Raw genomic sequence first — 14,760 nt, 5'->3', positions numbered from 1 at the left:
TGAGGCTGGCTCCAGAAGTACCTTAAACCACATACACACCAATTCAAAAAAGCTGATCTTTACAGCAGAAATAAACATGTTTACAGCCTGGTACAAAAGACGAGTGTAGTCTGAATTGCTCATTTCTCAATCGGCACACATTGTACGGGGGGTGAATTTTTTTGCACGCAGCAATTTCGAAGATATTGAGATTACGAGTCTTCCAATGAGAGGCACTGCTGACTTGATTGACAGGAGGGAACACTGTAGCTGTTGGCTCGACAGCAGCAATATGGCTGCCGCCGATGATTGGTCTCAAAACAGCGCTTCAGAAACAGATGGGTGATGTCATGGATACTGCGTCCATATTTTATTCAGTCTATGGTTGGGACTTAAGTGGTCTATAACTTCTAAGCTAACGTTAGCATTCAAACAGTTCTTAGGAAACTCTAGTGTTAGCTAGCTAAAGCTGTTGTCCATTTACTGTCTGTAAAAATACTAAGTAAAAGTTAGCGAGGAAGTGATTGGAGGCTAATATTTTGGTTTTGTTTTTTCCCTCATGAGTTAATACATGTATGATGTTTTAACTTGAAATATTGCCTAATGTGCCTCTGGAGCTCTCCATACTCTGTTCAGCTGCACATCAATCATAAAGTAGGGACTTCAGAGGACAATATCCACCATGTGTACATCATGAATGGTCATCTTGAGTTAAAAGGCCAATTCCACTTGTTTGAGATATTTAGTCCTCTTCAGTTTCACAGCTTGTAATCAGCAGCTGCCAGAATGCTCTCTGCAGCCCTCAGTGACAGGGTGTAACTGTGCGGCTGTTACAGGAGGTCCAGGAAACAGAATGAGTCCCAGAGCTGTGATACGCGGCGGCGTTCTGACCTTCACAGCAGTGGACCCAGCTGATGAGGGAGAGTACACCTGCAAGGCCCTAAACACTCACGGGGAGCACTCAGCACGGGCTTCCCTCATTATCCAAAGAGGTAAGTCTTGTGTTTTGGGAGCATGAATATGTTTATACATCTACATTTCAAGGACTCTCCAGAGAGAGTTGTCGTCTGGCATGTTCCACTTAAGTTATGGAAACTAGTATACAACCCCAAATCCCCAAAAAGTTGTGATGCTGTTTAACATGTGAGCAGCAACATGTTTCAAAAAAGCTGGGACAGGGACAACAAAACACTGAAAAGGTTATTTTAATGCTAAAAATAATACCTCAAGGAACATCTCCCAACTAAATAGATTAATTTGCAACCAGAGATTTTTCCAGAGAAGTTGACTCTCTTAGAAGTGAAGATGGAAAAAGGTTCAGCACTCTGTAAGAGACTGGATCAGGAAATAGTTCAACAATTGTAGTATTATGTTTCCCCAGCTTAAAAATGCAGAGAATTTGTGGGTATCATCATCTAGACCACATCATATTATTAAAAGATCCAGAGAATCTGGAGACATCTCCGTGTGAAAGGGACAAGGCAATGATCTTCTGGCCCTCAGGCAGCACTGTATTAAAAACAGACATGACTCTGTAGTGGAAATCACTGCATGCGCTCAAAATCACTGCTGAAAACCATTGTTGCTGCACCCACATGTGCCATACAAAGAGTAAACCATAACATGAAATAAAACATGATCAAGAAACACCAGAAATGTATCTTAGCTTGAGCCAATTTAACCCTCCTGTTATGTTCGTTTCCCAGGAACAGCAATAATGTTCCTGGGTCAACTTGACCCGGGGCATGTTTAATTATCCGAAAGTGTCAGAACCCAAAACAATCCCAATAAACATTCTTTTAATTTCATTATTAACTCCATTACTCATCATTTAAATCAAGATTTAGTGCAATGCTGTTCTTTAATCCTCACAGATTAAAGTTCAATGAGGATAACTCACTCGTTTTTTATGAAAATTCATATTAAAACTTTTTTTAATGCACATTGGAAAGACCTAAATATAAACACAGTAGTTTTATATGACAGAGATTTTTGTTTATTTTATTTTACATTTTGAATTTCTTTCATTTTATTCATTTCTTTTTAGATTTTTGAACTTTAAAACGGGTCAATTTGACCCGCAACATAACAGGAGGGTTAAGATAGACTTAGGCGAAGTAAGAAACTGTTCTGTGGTCTGACAAATCAAAATTTGACATATTTTTTGGAAACCATGGACCCTGCATTCTCCACATCAAAGGCAAGATTGGACCACCCAGTCTGTTATTGGTGCACTTTTCAAAAGCTAGAATCTGTGATGGTATGGGGATACACAAGTGCCCATAGAATAGGTAGCTCACACATCTGGGAGGGCAATGTTAATGATGAACAATATATACAGGCTTTGGAGCAACATATGCTGCCATCCAGACGATGCCTCTTTCAGGGAGGACCTTATGTATTTCAGCAAGACAATGCCAAACTACTTTCGGCATGGCTCTGTAGTAGCATCATAACTTCTTTGGATTTGGGGTTGTTTGTTTGGACTTCAAATGTAAAACACAAATGTTTATATATCTACAAAACCAAGGAAAGTTTTGCAGCTAAGGTTATGCATCATGTAAACACTAGAAAGAGATTACTTTATCGGGGACACTGCTAAGGGAATTCATCAACTTCATGATTCTTTTCTCCTCATACAAACTCTGGGTGTGTTTTATGTTTGAATGACTTGAATGATATTTTTATTTGTAAGGATCTAACCCAAGTGGCTTAGGCACCAAGCCCCAAGTCCAAGTCAGTCCACAAAACATTCAAGTCCACGAGGGAGACACCTTGAGGTTGTACTGCAGAGCCACTGGAAATCCCAACCCGAAACTCACCTGGCAGAAAATCGGAGGCCAACTTCCTCCACAGGTGAGACGCTTCCTGCTGCCTTCGATCCTGAGGGATGACTTCATCATGAACAGATTATAACTGTTTAAATTCTGTTGTGGTTTATCTCTATTTGACACTTCAAGGCGTTTCCGGTGACGATGGTATTTAATCAAACTGTGTGTTTTTACCTTTTTTTTTAACTTTACAGCTTTTTGACCATTTACCTTTCCCTTCTGTTTGTCTCCTCCCCCTTTTTTTTGATCCCACCCTGTTCTGACGTTTGCTCAGGCCATTCCCTCTCACGGTTTCCATCAGTTTAAAAGCAACAGTCTCGATGTGTTACAGAGACGTATTGAGGAGCTGCAGGTCTGTCCATCTGTCCGCTGTCTGTCTGTCCTGTGTAGTAATTCACATCATTGTCCTCCATTGACCTTGTCTCCACACAGTGTCGACTAAGTGCATGATAAAACATGTTGATTCACACCTTGTAAACCTTGTCTAAGCCACCAGCTGCTCGCTGCGTCCCTTTAGAGCTGAAGCAAATACATGAAAACCAACCAAGAGGGCTTGGTTTGTTTGTCAGTGCATGACCTTCATGTCTTTATGTTGCGTTTTGTAACTATCAGTGTTCCATAGTCTCTTGTTTTGTGCTGTCCACATCATACCATCCCTGATGTGTTCGGTCTCTCAGCACCCGGTTGACCTCCATCATTCCATTGAGTGTATTAACAGGACTAAGTAGACAGTAGGAACTGTAGGTATTTCAGACATACTTTCCTCCGTGCCAGGCTCACCCCGCTGCCCTCCAGCCCAGTGGGTTATTGTGTTTCGTCTGGTTTCTGCACAGCGCTCCTCGCTCACCGAGGGCTCCGGGGCCTGTTTAGTTCTGCCTCAGAGAGCCACTGCGTTGTGTCAGCCTTTCCCAGGGGGAGCCGGGCTCTGCCGTGCGACCACGCAGAAATTCTGTATGCTCTAGCAAACGGCTTGCTTTGAAAACTTGTCAATGGGTTCAGACACACATTGAGCCGGGGCCCGCCTCAGCCACTGCTCGGTTTAGCCCGCCTCACGGTTGAATGGGCCGGAGCTAAGCAGCTTTGTCCGTGGATGCCCCAACACCCCCCGGATACAGTAATCCCTCCCCAGACCCTCCCCTCCTGATTCCCCTCCCCTCTGAGATGTTTCCAAACTTTATGAAGCTCATTTTCAGCCTGGCTGGGCGTCTGACTGCCATGTGGAGTAGTTTACAAACAAAACCAGTTGTTGTTTTCTCGTGAGCCAGAACATCATGAGAGTTTTTAATGTGTGTGTCTGAACTGGAGCAGGGTTTTGGTTCTTATTGATACTTAATGAGACATTTGATGTTGGATAGTTTGACTCTGAGGGATCTGGCTGGTAGCTGTTCCCCCTTTTAAGATCCAATCACTTTCTATTGATTCTAACTCTTCATCCATTCTGAAATCATCAATCATTAATCTCCTTTTAGAGTACATTTCATCGTGTTGTAGATTAAATTACCTCTGATCATAATCTATTAACAAATCATAACCCCACAAATCATTGTAGAAGTATCAACACTGCTTTGTGCGCTGATTGAAGCACAAAGTAAAGTGTCCTAGAAATCATGAATCAAATCCACTGACTGAAAGACTGAACCGTAGCAATAACAGCTCTTTCCTTGTCCTAAAGATCCACGCTTTAGTGCTTCTGTGTCGCTATTAGCTAGTGTCAAATGTCAGCAATGTCATGTTTGTGTTCTTTCAAGGGACACGAGACAGGTAAGTGACATGCTTCGTCTTCAACATGTAATCAATGTGTGTTTTATGGTTCATATCATATCTCAGAGATGTCATATTAAATGTCATTTATCACGGCAGCCAGGTTCTGATGTTTTTACTTCTTGTTGTGTCCTCTTCAGGCTCGCATGGACCGCACAGACATCGGCACTCTGCTCATCCCCAACATCAAGATCTCTGAGTCAGGCACTTATATGTGTCACGGCAGCAACAATGTAGGCTCAAGCAGTGCCCCCATTGAAGTCACGGTCATCAAAGGTGAGAGGTCTGGTTTGTCAAATAAATGAGAACTCAACATGAGGAGAAAACTCAAATCTGAAAATGTAGAGACCAGCTTCTCTTAGATCAAATCAGTGTTTTCCTTTTAGATAATCAGATTCTGAATGTCAGAATGCATCTTTCACACTCTTTCGTTCTTGTGTTTGTGTTTTTGCAGCGGACCACAGCACCTCAGTAGTCAGCATCCAGCCGTCTATAGCTGACGTCCAGGAGGGCCAGAACCTGGAGCTCAACTGCTTTGCTCCTGGAAACCCTCCTCCAAGAGTCACCTGGACGAGAGCCAGTGGACGTCTCTCCTCTAACCACCAGGTAATCACACAAAGATACAAACTGGAAAGATGCATATTGTATACATGCATCTATAATGTGCCTCTATTTAAATAGAACTAAAATGTCCTTGAAGGCCACCGATGCCTCGCATGCAGGAGGGGTGAGCGAGGGAGCATTTCCATCCAGAATCTGACCACTAGACTTGGCTTAATATTCCCATTTCTGCACACTGTGCCTTTAAGACTAACAGTTATGCATAATAAGACATAATAATTACAGTGAATTGAGCTAATGGATGGGTGCATCTTAGCTGTTTGCCAGGCGGCAGGGCTTTGGCATCACCTCTAGCTCTTTGCCGGTCTCTAGATAAAACCAGAAGTTAGTTGGATTCAGGATTTAGAACCATTTGGTGACGTACTCAGACTACATCTATGTCTAATATTGTGTTGATATATCATCAGGAGAACTCTTATGCTTTCTTGTTGTAGAGTTCTCATGCATTTTTCTAACCTTTTACCATTATACCCTGTTATTATTAACTAATTAACAACCTTAACTCAATGACTCCTGTCTGCTGTGTCTGTTTCTGCTCCTCTGCTGCGTTCAGGTTCTGGGTACTCAGCTGCGTATCTTGTCAGCCTCTCCAGAGGACTCAGGAGAGTATATCTGTCGGGTGCAGGGCAATCCTGGAAATCCTGGAAACCCTGGAAACCCTGGAAACCCTGGATCTCACGTGCACCAGGCTTCAGTCTCTGTGTCTGTCACTTCATCTTCATCACGTAAGCTTGCCTTCACTTTGAGCCTCTTACGGGTGATGCAGCCAAGTTGATTGATTTCAGTCCAGTTTATGACAGAGGCTTTACTAATGTTAGATTTCCAGGGAGGTTTAGTATTTTGTTAAAGCATCAAAGTACAAATCTGCCCGGTATTTAAACAATATACAAAACCTAAAATTATGACAACATTCAGGAGAGAGTTTAGGTTTTTTAATTACAATAAGAAGGAAGGAGGAACTTGTTAAAAGTGAGCACACTCATTTTTGACAGTGGACGGATGTTTTGAACTCTACAATAGCTGAACAAATCCAAACTACCTAGTTAAAATTGGAAAAGTATGGTATTAAAATGTTTTATATTTCTACACTAAATTCATCCAAATGTATGCAATGTGAATTTACCATATGTAGATCACATTATTCTCAACTCAGCTCATTTTTAGTTATATAGCACCTTTCATACTCTCAAGCATGAAGTCCAAAGTGCTTCACAAAAGAATAGAGACAGTAAACAACAACAATAGATAAAATGATACAAGGCTAAAACAAGAGAGGTAAATTGAACTACAATAAGAGGGTATGAGGAACTTGGCTTAAGACCAGAGGAGACTGTGCCTTTACTGTTGGAGCTCCAACTCTTTGGAACTCTCTGCCACTGAGTTTAAGATCAGTGGACTCAGTTGACACTTTTAAAAACAACTTAAAACTCATTTCTTTAGACTTGCATATGCTTAACCTGTTGTATACTGTTGCTTGCCATGCCCACACTTTCTATTTTTTGTCTTCATTTTGATTTGTTCAGGTAAAATAAAATCAGATAAATACCAGAAAAATAAAGATAAAGTAACATAAAATAAGATAGGATTAAATACAAATAAAATGATTCTAAAAAAAATGGAATAATTGTAATAGTGATTGGGAAAAGATATTTTTTCTTTTTAAAAACCATGTCCCTGTTGATATTTGCTTTCTTCAAATGGGCCCCTCCTTCTGCCTGATTCTCTCTGATCAGCCCTGACAGTCGTGACTTTTTCACCAAGGAAATTACATCTGAAGAGTCTGGGAAAAAACACATGAAGGGCTGGGTCTAACATGGCAGGGTGTTGTTTTCAAACTAACACTGCCTCACTTCATGAATGAACTTTCCAGCCGTACTTTCCAGTGCAGCCCAGTGTGACCTCAGATTGAATGATTTCCCTCTCTACTATCCCATGATCTCATCTTTATTCACTCCTTCCTGGACTCTCAGCGATATTTCAGCTCTTTGACTCCTGCCAGTGAAGCCCAAAGCCACATTGAATAGTCATCTGTCGCTTTGAGTTCTCCTGAATAATAAGTCGACTTAATGAAGTGACATTTTAGTGCAGCAATGTACAATTCAAATGTGTTGGATGCCCAGAACCGCTGCTCTCTGCTGCAGGTCTTCAGAGTCCAATCATCGCCGTGGAGCCCCACAGTGCTGCGGTGCGTGTTGGGGAGTCGGCGAGCTTCAGGTGCAGGGTGTACAGCGGAGCCCAGCCTGTCAGACTGGAGTGGAAGCTGGCCAACAACCAGCCGCTGCCAGGTAATAACCACACACACACACACACACTCACACTCACGCACACACACACACACACACAGAGGAATAAACCTGTTTAATGAGGTCTGATTTTATGATGTCATTATTTACAAGCAATTACAGCCACAATCCACCCATGAATAACTGCTCTGTTGCTCCATTTAATGACTAATTTAGAACTCCGTTTCTCTCAAGACCATTTTCTCCAGACTTGAAGTGACACTTTTACTTTATAGAAATACAGCAGGTCATTAATATCAGTCAGAGCTGATGAAAAGTGCATCAAGTTTTTGTCATTTATTTCAATTTATGTCAAGTAATCTCCCTCTATTGTATGATGACATCACAGTTTTTGAATTGTCACACCTTTCTTGTACCTTAAATCCATTTTTTTTATGTCTTTTAAGGTGTGTCTAGGACTCAAGTTTTAAAATTACTGCCCAGAAAAGGGAAATCAGTTTTACTCACACTTGAAATTCATTTTTGAACAATATATTTGTTGATTTTTTTTAACAATTATGACAGAGTAGCAAACAGATAAGCACACTAAACTAGTTTTGTACATGTAGCAACTGAAAAGGACAAATAAATAACTAGATAACGTAGAACAAAAAACAACAAATGAAGTCAGAGGTATTTTGCACATACAACAATGAAATAATAACCATGAGAAGAAAGAAAAAAATAGATGAAATTACATTAAGAAAGTACAAACAGACAAACAAACAAATAGACAAACAAAAACCATGATGTCCAGTCCCTCCCACCAGACTCCCAGAGTACAATACAATCCAAACAAGTCCAGCATTGTATGTCAACATGTGATTGTGCCTGCACATACCAAAAAGTTAGCTATCACTTCACACTTGAAATTTGGCAACTAAAGAAGATCTCCACCAATGAATGGATCATACACTTACCATATAACTGCTTTATATTGCTTAATAAAATAATGCAAGCCTTAACAGTGACCTATGGTACTCCTGCTCTGACCTGCACTCACACCAAACTAGACAGAAGCCTCCAACTGAGGGCTGAGGTCAGGAGGAGGAGACCTTCAAACCTTCAGGTCTCTCAGCTGAGGATGCTTTAAATGTTCAACTAATTTAATCTCAAGCCAAATCTGTGACAGTCCTTATGATATCATCAAGGTTATTTTCTTAACTTTCAAAAACCTCCTGCAGAACAGTTTAACAGCCTGAATTATCCAAATCATGATAAGTAACCTGAAATGTTTGGCTGTCAGACAGCAGATCTGATGTTTTCCTCTCCCGTCTCTCCTGCAGATAATGTCAAAGTTAGCGCTGATGGTTCTGTTTTCACCATCAACAACGCTCGCTCAAATAACCACGGCGCCTACCGCTGTGTGGCCAGCAACCCGTTCGGCATCACCCACACCATCGTGTCTCTGATCATCAAAGGTAAGCTGCGTTCACATCACATTCATTCATTTAGCTATTATAGAATTCTCAAATGAGTCTCCGCGTGCTGCAAACTTCTGAGCGTAGGGCTCCCTCTGGTGGCTTAATCAGTGCTTGTAATGTGTGCCCGCAGAGACTCCTGTGGCCACCGTCACCCCTGTTGGGCCTGTGCGCATCAGGGTGGGTGAGCCCATTAACCTGGAATGCCAGGCGTCAGGAGAGCCCCGCCCCTCAGTGTCTTGGCACAGGCTTGACAGTAACCGCAAGACCATGCTGAACAGCCCCGTGCCCATGGAGTCCAACGCAGTCATGCAGGTACTGACACATTGATACAACTGTTACCTACTGAGTGTACTGTTTGTGTTCTGTTCCATGTAAGCACCAGCCTTAAAGCTATGGATGAAATTGAGCTATTGTGCTAATTGCTAATTCTGACACATTTTTGATGCACTCTTTCCATTTTCCGTTCCATGCAGATACTTGTGGCTCGCCCAGAAGACAGCGGCACGTATGTCTGCACAGCTCGCAACAACGAGGGCAGCACTGAGACCAAGGTGGAGGTCCAGGTTGAGGGGGGCTCTCAGGTACCTTCATCTCCCAGAGCCTCTGTTCCTGAGCCGCTCATGATTATAGTGGAGGGACAGACGGCAACACTGCACTGTGACGCTCACGGTAATGATGCTGAAAGATAATCAAATTGAAATCATGCACCTAGAATTCACTTAAGCATCTTTTTGTTGCACCTTTGCATCAACTTGTTGCACAAGCCGAGCCTATAACCTTTGTTTTTCATAGGTTTCCCCTCTCCATCGATCACCTGGTCCAAACTGCGCTCTCCTCTGCCTTGGAGACACAAAGTGGTGGACAACGCCCTCGTGCTGCCTAATGTGGGCCGCCAAGACTCTGGAGAATACATCTGCAGCGCCACCAACCACATGGGCACCTCTGAAGTCACCATCGTGCTGGATGTAGAGAGTGAGTGTGGAGGGTTTTCGCTGTTTGCTTTCACTTGAGTCTTTCCTTTTAGTTTCCCAACGAGTAGAAATTCCTCCTCTGTGTTTTTATTAATGATCATCCCTCCTGTGTTCAGCTCTACCATATGCCACCTCTATGCCCGATGATGTCTCTGTGCGTGTTGGAGAGGTGATCCGGCTGCAGTGCCTGGCTCACGGCACCCCTCCTCTGACCTACACCTGGACCAAGCTGGACGGAAACCTGCCTCAAAGAGCTGAGGTCAGCGGAGGAGACCTTCAGATCAACCTGGCAACCGCTGAGGATGCTGGAAGCTACAAGTGTGTGGCCGGCAACAAAGTGGGCAACAGTGAGGTGGTGGCTAAAGTCACAGTCAGATGTAAGTTGGCTGACAGAAGCATGATTTGTCAGGATTTGACAGGCTCTCTTTCAGACGTAGACAGATCAGATGTCACAGTCTTAAAGCATCACATGGCCTCTTTCCTCCCTCTTTGCAGCCCCTCTGGCGGTGCGGGTGTCACCTCAGGTTGAAGTAAAGGCTCAGGGCAGTGCTGTGGAGTTCACCTGCTCAGCAGCAGGAGGTATAGAAACCAAGATTGAGTGGCTGAAGGAGGGAGGAGCTCTGCCACCGAACCACCACATCAAGGATGGAGTGCTCAGGTGACTAACAGACGTCATGTGTTTGTGTATGGGAAGCAGACACCAGAACTGGTCTGCATGGATAGCTTTGATATTAAAGACCAGACTGCTAGTTGGTCTATCTTTTTAGAACATACAGTTAAACCTTTTACAGGATTTAGGGAAATGTATAGATATCTTGTACTTTAAGGAAAAGGCTGGCAACCACTTAAAACTATGGAAGCACAAAGCCACCAATGGGGTTGTTGAGTCTCATCAAATTTTTCCACTTATCCCAGTCTGTGGATGTAAGAACTATTACTAGTAGTTTCATCTGAACCTGTAAACCTTCTAGAAAGGGACATAAAAGAGTTGGGTGCTGGTTGGCCTAGCTAGCGGTTTAAGTGTGCTCCCATGTACAGAGGCTGCTCATATCCTCAGTTGCTAGTGTGACCCTTTGCTACATGTCTTCTCCCCTTCTCTGCTCCCCACATTTCCTGTCTCTCTTCAGCTGTCCCATCTAATAAAAGCAAAAATACCCCAAAACGTAAAACTGGCCTTTCCCACTGGCCACCTGAGTCCATTTTAAGATTATTTTATTTGTTTTTAAATCTTTAAATGGTCCCGCCTTACCTCTCTGAGCTCCTTCATCCCTACGCTCCTGCTCGGTGCCTCAGGTCAGCTGATCTGCTGCTCCTGGAGGTACCGAGGTCAAAACGGAAGCTCAGAGGGGATAGAGCTTTTTTTTGTTGCTGCTCCTAAATTATGGAATGAGCTTCACCTCCACATTAGACAAGCCTCCTCAATGTCCATTTTTAAAACTCATCTTAAAACCCATTTTTATTCCTTTGCTTTCAATCCTGCATGAGACTCTGCTCCTGTTTCAGTGTTTTATGGTTTGTTTTTATTTATTGTTTTCTTGTTTTTATTGCTTTTATTGTTTTATTTTCCTGTGTTTTAATTGTTTTATGCCTGCGTTGTTTGCCTATTTATGTACAGCACTCTGTTTCGGGTGTAGTCGTTTTTAAAGTGCTTTATAAATAAAGTTGAGTTGAGTAACTTTAGGGGGAAACAAGAGTCACACAACAGTGCAGTAATTTTTCTATAAGTGATGGACACTGTCGTTTTTAGCATGCATGACTCCAGCAGGATAAAACTTTGGCTTTATGACAGCTATGCAGAAACTGTCTGGGACTATTTCCAGTCATGCATTCTGTGCTGTAGTCGGTATTTAAAGCGACAGTGTGATTTACAGTCTGTGGTGTGGAATCAAATTTAACCTCAATGCCTGTGCTTGTCTTAATGAAAGAAGGTCTTCCCATGCAGTGGTGCTGATTATTAAAATCCTGTTTTTAATATTATATGGAGAACAACAGTGTTCTGTGGTACAGAGGACAAGATAAATTGGGTTTGGCAACACAGATTTGTCATCAGGATGATTTAAGTTCTGGTTTGAGAGAAGGGTAATGACTTTGGCGCTCACATTTAAACAGGATTGTGTAACACGTGAACCAAAAACCACGTCTCGTTCTCATGTCTGTAATTTAATTTCTCTCTGTAGGATTGAGAACCTTGAGCAGAGCAATGAGGGTGTTTACATCTGTAGAGCGAGCGGTGTGTACGGTCAGGCCCAGGACTCTGCCAGGCTGACCATCCAAGGTTTGTAGCATTCACTGCACCCACACACACACACAACAGAACCACCCTGCTCCATTAAAGCCAAATATAACACCTGCTTCACTTTCCCTCAGCCCTGCCAAAGGTGATGATAAATGTGCGTACCTCGGTGCAGACTGTGATGATCGGGAACTCTGTGGAGTTTGAGTGCCAGGCCATCGGGGACCCAGAGCCCACAGTGCAGTGGAGTAAAGTGGGCGGGTCTCTGCCCGCTCACATCATGGTGAAGGGCGGCATGCTGAAGATTGAGCAAGTGACAGAGGCAGACGCCGGGCAGTACCGCTGTACTGCCACGAACGACGTGGGCTCAGTACAGTCCCAGGTGGTCCTCAACGTGCAGTGTGAGTTTACAAGTGGAGGAGAAGCTTGAACACTTTATTCCTCTTGAGTCACGCACATTTAAACACACATATGAGCACAAACACTGATGAATCATTCATCCTTTTTTTCACAGCTCTTCCTCAGATCGCTGCTCTTCCTGAAACTAAAGAAGTGACAGTCGGGTCTGATGCAGTCCTGCCCTGTGTGGCTTCAGGATACCCTGTACCTGCGATCAAATGGTCCAAGGTAACCAATAGAACTTCTGTGTTTCATAATTTTTGAAGATGGTGTGTTTGAGAACGTTTAGAAGAAATATTTCAGATATGCAAAGACCAAAACATTCTAGACTTTGAGGATTACAGACCGCAACAAAATCAAAGATGTTGTGGTCTGAATTTTAAAGGATGCTCACATAAGGATTTCACCGTTGTCCATTTGGGTCCTTTTTTGAGACTACAGTATCAAGCTGTTGCACAGGCTTTTAAAAAAATTACTGCATTGGCTCATGGGCTCAGCAAATCACAGTACACTTACCTTGAGATCAATTGCTGTACATCCCTCCCTCATAATGGCCTTTTAATAGCTAGTATAGTTCATGTTCTTGCTGAGTGAACATTAGAAATAAGACGTTGGACTAACAGCTCACAGAACTTCAAAAAGTTCTCCACTCTATTTTTTTGTGGGCTGTATTTCATGTTGATTGATGAGACTTCTTTCAGGGAGAAGTCTCGTCTTCTGTTCGGGTCACTACGGGTCAATACATGCTGTCAGACCTGAAGACAGAAAACTTTCTCTTAAATCCATCAACGCTGATGGTATTTATCAAACTTCTTGTTTCTGTTTTTGTCTCTAGCTGGAAGGTGAGCTTCCTCCAAAGTGTTTCCAAGACGTCAATGTGCTCACGGTTCCTCGGGTCGGCCATGAGGACTCTGGGACGTACGTCTGCACCGCCTCCAACAAACAGGGGAAAGTGGAAGCCTTTACTACTCTTCAAGTTCACGGTTAGTCTGCAGAATGGAGAGTATGTTGATGAATCAAAGACGAGCTACTTTTGAATGAAGTGCAGAGGTGTCAGTACCTCACCATGAGACTTGGTGCTTGTTTTCAGAGAGAGTGATGCCGTACTTCACCCAGGAGCCTTTGTCCTACCTCACCCTGCCAACCATCAAAAACGCCTACAAGTCCTTCAGCATCAAGATCAACTTCAGACCGGATAATGTTGATGGTAAGAATTACAAACCTCATTTTTTCTGAACAGTTAACCTTCAAAATGTCTTATTAGACACTCTTTCTTGTTAAAATTTGAGTGCCAAGTTTCTGTGAACTTGTTGTATTTTCCTCTGTATAAATTTACTGCGTCTCTTGTCCCCTCCCTCTCTCCCTCACCTCCGCCTCTCACCCGTGTGGTGGGAAGGTCTCATATTGTATGCTGGTGAGTCTCAGTGCTTGAGAACCACAGAAACTCAAGAGTGATGTTGGCTTTTCAGCTCCATCAGACTTTCACATCATGCACCAAGCTGAAGGCTGATTGAAAAGGCTGTGTTTGATATGCTCAGAGCTGCACGTCTGGCCCACAGTTTCACACCGGCTGAGTTTCAGCAAAATAGTAGCTTGGTTAAATATTATGTCCGTTTACATTTAGGTATATTTAATCAGCTTCTTCAGTGACAGAGAATAATATTCCCTTTATGTTTAACTTTGCATGTTAAAGTGAGAGCTCCTGGATGTCAAATGGTCCTGACAGCAGTTTACATAGTGTCTACATATTTATACTTTTTATTATTCAAGTTGTGAGCGATTTTATTTGACTGTTCATAAAAGGTACTTAAAATCAATTAATCAAGCTTTCTTTATATAGCACCTTTCATACAAATCAAATGCAACCCAAATGCTTTACAGTGATTGAAACAAGAAAGAAGCAGAAATAAATTAATGGCAAGACATATTAAAAAATAAAAACAGATTTTAAAATAGAGACTATAAAATAGAGACTAATGCACACCGACAACAATAAAATATGTGTAATTAAAATAAGTTAAAGCATCAAATTAATATAAAGAATTTTTACAGAGGGTAAGGATAGGAATTGAAAATAAAATTAAGGCTATAAATGTCAATAAAACTGAGTAGATACATAAAAATAAATAAACAAATAAATACATTTAAATAAAATAAGCTAAACAGTCACAATTAATAAACTAATAAAGCAACATTTAAATCAATGTTACAATAAAAAATAAGTTATAAAATTGTAAAACCCTACATAAAAGCCAGACT

General features: G+C 42.2%; 1 protein-coding gene across 3 annotated transcripts in view; it reads left to right on the top strand.

Moving 5' to 3' along the window:
* Positions 1–14,760, top strand: part of hspg2 (heparan sulfate proteoglycan 2) — a 131,708-nt gene that overhangs the window by 104,178 nt on the left and 12,770 nt on the right. For 2 of the 3 annotated variants that reach the window (XM_034695489.1, XM_034695488.1), the window contains exons 46-63: positions 816–971; positions 2,675–2,835; positions 3,085–3,162; positions 4,712–4,847; positions 5,026–5,177; positions 5,746–5,917; positions 7,334–7,477; positions 8,761–8,895; positions 9,029–9,210; positions 9,372–9,567; positions 9,691–9,870; positions 9,986–10,246; positions 10,365–10,527; positions 12,047–12,144; positions 12,237–12,503; positions 12,617–12,729; positions 13,337–13,484; positions 13,592–13,708. In XM_034695489.1, the coding sequence (XP_034551380.1) occupies positions 816–971; positions 2,675–2,835; positions 3,085–3,162; positions 4,712–4,847; positions 5,026–5,177; positions 5,746–5,917; positions 7,334–7,477; positions 8,761–8,895; positions 9,029–9,210; positions 9,372–9,567; positions 9,691–9,870; positions 9,986–10,246; positions 10,365–10,527; positions 12,047–12,144; positions 12,237–12,503; positions 12,617–12,729; positions 13,337–13,484; positions 13,592–13,708 (2,859 nt within the window). Of the gene's footprint in view, positions 1–815; positions 972–2,674; positions 2,836–3,084; positions 3,163–4,711; positions 4,848–5,025; positions 5,178–5,745; positions 5,918–7,333; positions 7,478–8,760; positions 8,896–9,028; positions 9,211–9,371; positions 9,568–9,690; positions 9,871–9,985; positions 10,247–10,364; positions 10,528–12,046; positions 12,145–12,236; positions 12,504–12,616; positions 12,730–13,336; positions 13,485–13,591; positions 13,709–13,897; positions 13,916–14,760 lie in introns of all 3 variants that reach the window. The other variant, XM_034695487.1, reaches the window with a different exon arrangement.

The sequence above is a fragment of the Notolabrus celidotus genome, chromosome 11 (assembly GCF_009762535.1).
Source record: "Notolabrus celidotus isolate fNotCel1 chromosome 11, fNotCel1.pri, whole genome shotgun sequence".
In the NCBI taxonomy this organism is placed as follows: Eukaryota; Metazoa; Chordata; class Actinopteri; order Labriformes; family Labridae; genus Notolabrus; species Notolabrus celidotus.
This window is presented reverse-complemented; position numbering and strand designations above follow the sequence as displayed.